This window comes from Ptychodera flava (assembly GCF_041260155.1).
Source record: "Ptychodera flava strain L36383 chromosome 23 unlocalized genomic scaffold, AS_Pfla_20210202 Scaffold_23__1_contigs__length_28996876_pilon, whole genome shotgun sequence".
Taxonomy (NCBI): domain Eukaryota; kingdom Metazoa; phylum Hemichordata; class Enteropneusta; family Ptychoderidae; genus Ptychodera; species Ptychodera flava.
The window spans coordinates 21,240,174-21,248,922 of NW_027248277.1; the positions used below are offsets into that span (position 1 = coordinate 21,240,174).

Genomic DNA, 8,749 nt, shown 5'->3' on the forward strand with positions numbered 1-8,749 from the left:
ATGCGCAAGGCAGAGCAATTCATCATAAAATTGGTGCAAAAGAAAGCTTTCGTCCAAGAGATCCTGACTCTCCCACCGAAGAGAAAGGAAGAGGACGAAGCAAAAAATCTTCGATCTCTGGTGAAGAAGACGAGCTCCCTCTATCGCTTTGATCCATATATTGATAAAGACGGTATTGTTCGAGTTGGCGGTAGAATTCGACGAGCAAATCTTCCACGAGAAATAACCCACCCTGTGTTGCTGCCGAAACAAGAACACATCACGAAGTTAGTGATTGCTCATTACCATGAGAAGATAGGCCATCCAGGATGCGGTATGACAATAAATGAGATACGTTCGTCCGGGTATTGGATAATTGCGTCCACGGCCGCCGTAAGCTCCCACATATGGAAATGTGTAAGATGCAGAAAGCTGCGGAGACCTACCCAACTACAGCGAATGTCAGACCTACCGAAAGACAGGCTAGAACCAGCCCCACCATTCACCTACAGCGCAGTGGACTATTTCAGTCCATTCTATGTGAAAGAAAACGAAAGGAAGAGAAAAGATATGGCGTGCTATTCACCTGCCTGAATTCACGCGCCATCCACATCGAAATGGCGAACACATTGAGCACCGATTCATTTCTCAATGCGTACCGTCGTTTTGTTTGTCGACGAGGTCCAGTCCGACAGTTGCGATCCGACCAAGGAACGAACTTTGTTGGTGCCAAGGGAGAATTAGCCGCTGCACTAGCAGAGATGGATGAAGATAAGATCAGACAAGAGTTACTGAAGGATAACTGCGATTGGATAAAATTCGAAATGAACATTCCCTACTCCAGTCATATGGGAGGAGTGTGGGAAAGAATGATAAGATCAGCGAGGAACGCCATGACAAGTCTAATGGTAAACCACGCTTATCGACTTGACGACGAGTACTGAGAACCCTCCTCGTAGAAGCAGAAGCGATAGTCAACAGTCGCCCACTGATCTACAACGATGTGAGTTCAGCCAACTCATTAGAACCCCTATCTCCAAGTCAACTACTGACACTGAAACCCAAGGTGGTTTTACCTCCCCCAGGCAATTTCGAGAAAGCAGATATGTATTGTCATCGTCATTGGAGACGTGTGCAGTATCTTGCCGACGAATTTTTGAGAAGATGGAAAACAGAATTCCTACCAACCCAGCAACAGCGAAATAAGTGGGTTGCTACCACACCAAATCTCCAGAAGGATGATATTGTCTTGGTGGTTGATGATAAAACACCCCGATGCCAGTGGCCAATAGCACGTGTTGTGAAAACCTTTCCAGGAGAAGACGGTCTTGTGAGAAAAGTTCGACTGCGCATTGGACAATCAACATATGATAGACCAATCCACAAACTTGTGCTACTGATGAACCGAGGCAGCCCCGTCGAGGAGCCTTGATCCGATTTGATTTGATTCAATTTGAATTTATCTGAATCTATTACTCGATAGTATAGTGAAACTTTGATAGATGTAGTAAAAAAAAATTGACACACTTTACCTTTTGCTTTTCCTTATTAGTTAGGGACTATTTTGATAAGTTTAGGTAAATTGCTTCCAATTTAGGGGAGCCATGTAACGAATGACAATGAACACTGCATTGATATGAACTGAACTGAACTGAATTGAAGTAATTTGCATTAGAGCGCCCTCTACATTAACCTTGAAAGGCCAGATCATTATCATGTTCTCTTGAGATAATAAAATGAGTGCCCGCCTAAACGAGTAGACCGGCCTCAACATCGATGGTGCTTTGATGCCAAAATTACCCATGAATTCACCCTCCGACCCAGGAATAGAGGTGCGTATTGAAATAGTAATTGATTATAGTATTGATTGATTTATAGTTGAGTTTGTAGTTGTAGAACTTTCCGAGTTTTCTTGACTTTAATAGTTGTAGAGAGTTTCTTACATAGATTATGTTAATTTTTGTCCTACAGTTTTTACGTTAACAATGTGGATGAATAAAACTGAATATTGGTAATCTGATCAGAACTGTGTTGAGCCAATGTATATCCGCAACATACAGACAACAAACAGAGCTGAACTAATGTCTGGTCCAAAATTACAGACAACAAATAGAGCTGAACTGATGTCTGGTCCAAAATTACAGGCATCAAACAGAGCTGAACTAATATATGCTCCATGAAATGGTGTACATAAAAAGACAACAAACATCACAATCAGTCATCAAGTCTCGCAACTGTATCCTGTTGACCTTGGATGACATCAAGGGGTCAAAGGTAAACTAACCAGCAAAATATCACTATCAATCATGTATTTTGACCCCCGAGCACCGACAAAAGCTACTTCAACTACTGAAAATTAATTTGTTCTCGACGTGAGAGGTCATTCGTTGTCTATCTAGTCTACAATCACATCATGTTTCTCAACACAGCTGCACATATGTGGCTTTCCAAATATACTTTATTTTCTGTCAGTGTCCATGGCCACGACTATGCAGCTGCATGTGCTCTAGTTTACTTGTACTTTCGACATTAAAAAGTAAAAACAGCTGTTTTCTGTGAACACGTTTTGTTTCTTGCTGATATTTCATTTTTTCCAAGATTATTGAAGACGTTTAGCATTTTTTAATGACATTTATTCAAATTTTTGATGACTCCTGCAGGGAGATAAATTGAGATAATAAATAGGAATATTTGTTTTGATATGATAGTCTGCTGTGTGTTGTGCAAATTTTATTTTTGTTTGTATATATCAACTCTGGTGCGGGATGAATTCTGGCGAAATGTGCATGCATCTATGTGAAAATAATTTCTAAACCTAGCATCCACCTGTCAATGGTCTAAACTGTATCACTCATGTGACATCAAGTTCATTGAAATGCTGTTTTTACGGGAACTTTTCAAAATTGATCATTTTGAGCCCACACTGAATATTAAAATATCAACCTTTGATGAGACATTTTCATATTTGTTGGTTAAGTGATAAACAAAAGTTTGGTTCATTCATCTTTGATGCTGGTGGATTAGCCTGACTGAATACTCTAAAAGTGGCTGATTTTGTATCCAAAACACAATTGTTGTGACTGATGGTATTCTAAGGTGGCGCATCATTCATCACCTTGCCAAAATTACTCTTTTTTTTGCCACCGTCTCCTGAAAGTGAAAGAATTCATGTGAATACTTGTGTGAAACATCAAAATTACCTTGAAATGTCGGCACCTCGGCCGCACTTCCACAAAGACATTTTATACATTTTAAGATGACAAGGGCACGGCTACATCCTGGATCAGATTTTAAGTGGAGGTTGCCAAATAATACACTTGGGGAATGGCTTCCCCCTTCTCACAATTAAACCCTACTTAGTGTCTAAATATGATGGATTACAGACCATCTGTAGGTACATATGATCTGAACTTGCCAGACCATGACGCTGAGACCAGACTTTGCGTCCACTCCTTGACAATTTATCAATGATCAAACCTTTAATGTAAAATGCAATTCGTAGTATGATTGAGCTAGGGAAGCTCATTCCTTACTTCTCCTCCTTGCGCTGCACTCCTCTCTGCGGAGCCTGCTGAGTGTGCTGAAAGTCAGGACTCTACGGTGTCAAGACTGTGGTCCCACCATTGAGCAGAGTGACTGAACTACGAGAGAAGCACTTGGCGTGCATACACTCGGCCAGTTGTACAGAGACAATCTCGGCATCCTACGGAATTATCGTACAGGGCCTGAATTGCAGGACCTCTGGTGCTAGGATAAACAACTGTGCACACGTGCTACGGGAAAGGACTTGGACGGGATCTGTGTTGAAGTTACCGAATCAAGGAATTGTATGCTCGACTGGACAGTGAACACGGCAAACGGACGCTTACTTAACCCGGGCAACTGTAGAGCTCATAGACTGTACTACACCTTACTCCCTACCCCTCTTTTATGCACAAGAGTCGGGTAAGTTTTTCTTATTATTGTGATTTACTATTTCTTTTATATTTAATTAGAATAAATAGGAGAGTCACTATATTTTCTGTGTGTCTGGATTACTGTTGCATGGACAATAACTGGTAGTATTGATCACATTAAGAGTTCAGTCTCCCCACTTACCCACGGCCAGTCGAAACCAAGGCCTTCCAAATTAATTAACTCGTCCCGAAAACAATCAATCAAATCATTACAATTTGGTGGCAGCGGTGGGATGATTAATTGATTCGTTATTAATTTTTGGAAGTTGAAAAATATATACACATAAGGGCTTGTGATCTGTGTTGCTGTTTGTCTGTGCATACAGGAGCTAAGCATTTATTTGCAAAGGGAAAGCGTTCACTTTTGACTTTGCATTTTTACTAGCTTAGTATACGGTCATAGAAGTTTGTTTGAAAAAAATTATAATAATTTTGTATATTTTCAAAGAATGGCTTAAGCAATGAGTTTCGATGGTGAGAGGCATGATGATGCTAGAAGTGTGGACGAGTTTAGTGAGGGTTATTACTATAACGAGCCTTTGACTTAAGTTGATGAGATAAATGAAACAGATCAAATTCCAAGTACTTTGGTGTTGATTGGTAGAGATGGCAGACTTCTGACTGAAGGTTTGAGTACGAGTGTGCAAGCAAACCAGAGACTGCGTGATAATGATAGGGGTTACATCGAACGTAGAAGTGTGAGTGGCAGTCTTCACGAAGGAGATGTAGGCAAAAGGTTGAGTAGTTGTGCTGATGTCGGCATGAGGACAGATGACAGAGAATGTATTGATTATGAGAGGGAGGCGAGAGAAAGTCAAGAGATGCTAGAACAAATGCGTAATGAGATCAGGCAAATGCAGTCGGTAATTCGTGATCAAGCCCATGAGATTAACAGGCTGAACAGCCAACAGAGAGTATCTCAGGAAAGATTGCTGGAGGTAATATTCTCGAGCAAGGTGACGATCCTGCCCCCACTTGCAAAACACCCACAATACAGGCACCTGCAGATAACAGTCGACCAGAGAATGTAACTGTTAATACTAAGGGGTGAACCATTTGATATCCTGAGGGGGGTCTGGAAGATTTTGGGGGGACATTATTTTTTTCCACATGTTCCACTGGATATTATTTTTTTTCTCTTGTGAATCCTGGCCTTTTTTTTGCATTCTTCCTTCAAAGAATTTCTTTAATGCAGTGATGTTGTAAAATCAATCTGTTTGTCATACATCAACGGACTTGTACATAAGTGCAAAGTTTATAAAGAAACTAAACTTTAATAGGAATTACATGGCACACTGACTTAACACGGTTGTGGCTGGACAGTGGCTAAGGTCGAGATTTGTTTGAGTTGATTCCACAATCCTTGATGTTTACACTTGTTTGCATAAGAAAGCATAAGAAAGATTATTTTCATAATATAGAAGTTTATTTAGTGAGTTATTTTAAAGTTTAAGTTATTTGTTAAAGTTATTTGTTAAAGTTACCTAAACTAAATGTAATGTTTTTTTTTTATATGTAAAACCCTTGATTTTCAAAAGTCTTTGTTGGCATGATAATAAATCCGTGGCACATTCGGCCAGCCAATAAACCAATTTTCACCTTCAAAAACGAAAATCTAAATGGAGCTAATTTTCAATGTTTAAATGGTTTCATTACCTTGATTATTAATTTTTAGTCTGTTCAGAGTTTACAAGAAACCAGTTCTTATCTTTGAATCAATATACAAATGAGACAATACAAACTAGGTCACTTGAAGGTCACACTTTTGAGTTTATAGAATACCCGACTATACAGGAGAGATAAGCTACAACTTATTGATGTTACAACTCATTTCATTCGTTAACATTAAAATGTTCATCGTCCAATAAAACATTTAAATATTGAGATATTATTCAATAGTAAATTATTATTAGACATTTCATAGGTAAGATAGTACAGTGTATTTACATTCTGTGACAATATTCTATCGATACTGGGGCAATGCTTTACTGCTTTAAGCAAACTTTGACATACTTCAATTTTTCTACAATATTTAGTGTGTTTTCCACAAGTTTGGTGATCTGTAGCCCTATTATGATTGCTGTTACATAGCATGGGGAACCCTCAAAAATATGACTGAGGATACTCAGTAAGGTTAGGTACCACCCACTGGGATACTCAGTAAGGTTAGTTACCACCCATTGGGACACTCAGTAAGGTTAGGTACCAGCCATTGGTATACTCAGTAAGGTTAGGTACCACACATTGGGATACTCAGTAAGGTTAGGTACGACCCATTGGGATACTCAGTGAGGTTAGGTACCACCCATTGGGATACTCAGTAAGGTTAGGTACCCCCCATTGGGATACTCAGTGAGGTTAGGTACCACCCATTGGGATACTCAGTAAGGTTAGGTACCACCCGTTGGGATACTCAGTAAGGTTAGGTACCACCCATTGGGATACTCAGTAAGGTTAGTTACCACCCATTGGGATACTCAGTAAGGTTAGGTACCACCCATTGGGATACTCAGTAAGGTTAGGTACCACCCATTGGGATACTCAGTGAGGTTAGGTACCACCCATTGGGATACTCAGTAAGGTTAGGTACCACCCATTGGGATACTCAGTAAGGTTAGGTACCACCCATTGGGATACTCAGTAAGGTTAGGTACCACCCATTGGGATACTCAGTAAGGTTAGGTACCACCCATTGGGATACTCAGTAAGGTTAGGTACCACCCATTGGGATACTCAGTGAGGTTAGGTACCACTGCGATTTTGGACTATCAGCGGGAGACTGGGAAATTCCGGCGGAAGAGGCTTCTTGACAGCACATCATGCTCATGTCTCCAGTTGATATTCTGGATCCAGATTTTAAGGTGAAATAGTTGTCTTCCAATCCATACCTCAATCCTTGTGCCTTAATCCATGATTTACAGTCTTTTATATTCCCTGCAGGAATGGCATATTCAACTGTAGAACAACAACTCTAAAATGTACTTTCACAGGGGGCTGTCTACATGTCCGTCCCCAGGGTTGGGTAGGTGTTTCGTTGTATCGCTAATAAAGATATATTCTACCAACCTTTGGTGTTTCGGTCTTAACTTAGCACTGCCCTTGACAATCTTGCGTATACGTTTTATCAACATGCTGCGTCTATTATCTGATGAGTTTGAGTGCCTAATTAGCCAAAGTAATCAAGGGTAAATTACTAATCTGTGGACGCTCTCACCAGATTATCACCGGATTAAATTTGACAAAGTCAATAACGAACGCACCAGCAAGGTATAACTGAAGAAAGGGCTGAAACTCTCAAAAGCCGTGTTCACAGAAATCTACTTTACAATAAACATTTCCTAATTTTTCGAACGTCAACAGTTTTCTGACATGTTTAAACGGGGACAGGCCAATTTATGCTTTCGTCGGTTGCTTCTTTGAGCTGTATGACGCTAATCGAAGTGGCGGAGTCAGTGTCCCGATGTGGTCCGTCAGACCGGAAGCCGGAACTACAAACCTTTAACCTTAGAAATGTTTAGTTTAAGCCCACATGATCGATAGAGGTAAACAAATTAGCCAACATGCTTTGGGATCGAGGGTCAAGCTCATCGGTGTTTATAAACACGGACATGACAATCTATGTATTTTTCCCTACAGCCGGTCATCGTTTGCGGGAAGAAACTCGCCGCTTGTAAACATAAAAATTGACTAGTCGGCAAAAGTATTTTCATGTCTTATATATATGCTTATTCGTTTCCAGACGAGATGAAAGCTGCGAAGACACATTGGAAGCATAGTAATACTCAACCAGGTTGATCTATACGTTGGGGAGATATTGATGTCACAGTCTTGTCGAACGAAAACGGGGATGTTTAGGCCATAGCAAAGACGATAAATCAGTCAGCTGAATAAAACGAATTTTTTGGACACCATATCTTTTTATGTCAGTTTTTGAACCCGCGTGAAACCCTGCGTAACAATGTAATAACTATACAAAACCTTTTGGACATATCCTTTTATGTCAACGTTTGGACACGCTTTAGAAATGCATGATATAGCATACTGTATATGTCTGACTGTCGGGAAAACACTTCTTGCGCCGCTGTCGGACTCAGTCGCGCGATCACGGTGTCTTTCCCCGTCTTTCCTCGCACATTCGCTTTACCAAAAATGTGTTTTTTGTATAAAAACCGCAGCTTTACAGTTAAGGATGTTAGACTTCGAAGTTTATGCAATCCATCATCATATGGCCGCCACTGGCTCGCCTTTACATGTTATGTGGGACTTTGCTCGGAGTTCACTACAATTTGACGTAGGCTTCGTCGACTGATAGAATGGAATAACAGAGATGTGTACATCGGACACAAATGCGAATGCACTGGGGTTTTTTTCGCCTACGTCGGACTCAGTCGCTGGGTCTTTCCCTTGTACGTCAGCTTTCTCGAAAATGTGTTTTGTATAAAAACAACTTTACAGTGAAGGATGTGATCCCTCGAAGTTAGTAATACACTTGTCGATTTGATATGCGAAGACACACTGACGACCATGCAGTTATTTATTAGTTCTCAAACCTGGTGAAAATCATTCCGCGACACTAATCGATTATATGTCTTTTGGAGAATGTCCTAAGAACCTGACATGACCCTTGTTTGATGCGTTAGGTAGTTGAGAATAAGGATTGATAAAATAATGTATGAAAATATACACAGATTCACGCGACTGCACTATCATATTCTTGGCAGCTCAATGACGTTTATGGCCGAGAGGGCGAGAGTCTCAGACCCAAGGGAGCATAAGCAGTATGCAGTACATTGCATGCTTTCCATGCAAAATCC

At 40.5% G+C, this 8,749-nt stretch overlaps 1 protein-coding gene across 1 annotated transcript; it reads left to right on the forward strand.

The window, feature by feature from the left end:
* LOC139123844 (uncharacterized) lies at window positions 1-573 on the forward strand. The gene has a single exon (XM_070689995.1). The coding sequence runs from the start codon at window positions 1-3 to the stop codon at window positions 571-573; it is 573 nt and encodes a 190-aa protein (XP_070546096.1).
* The last annotated feature ends 8,176 nt before the right edge of the window (window positions 574-8,749 follow it).

What these genes read in the sequence shown, in the direction of transcription:
- LOC139123844 (XM_070689995.1), top strand. Translation starts at nt 1, where the DNA reads ATGCGCAAGGCAGAGCAATTCATCATAAAATTGGTGCAAAAGAAAGCT.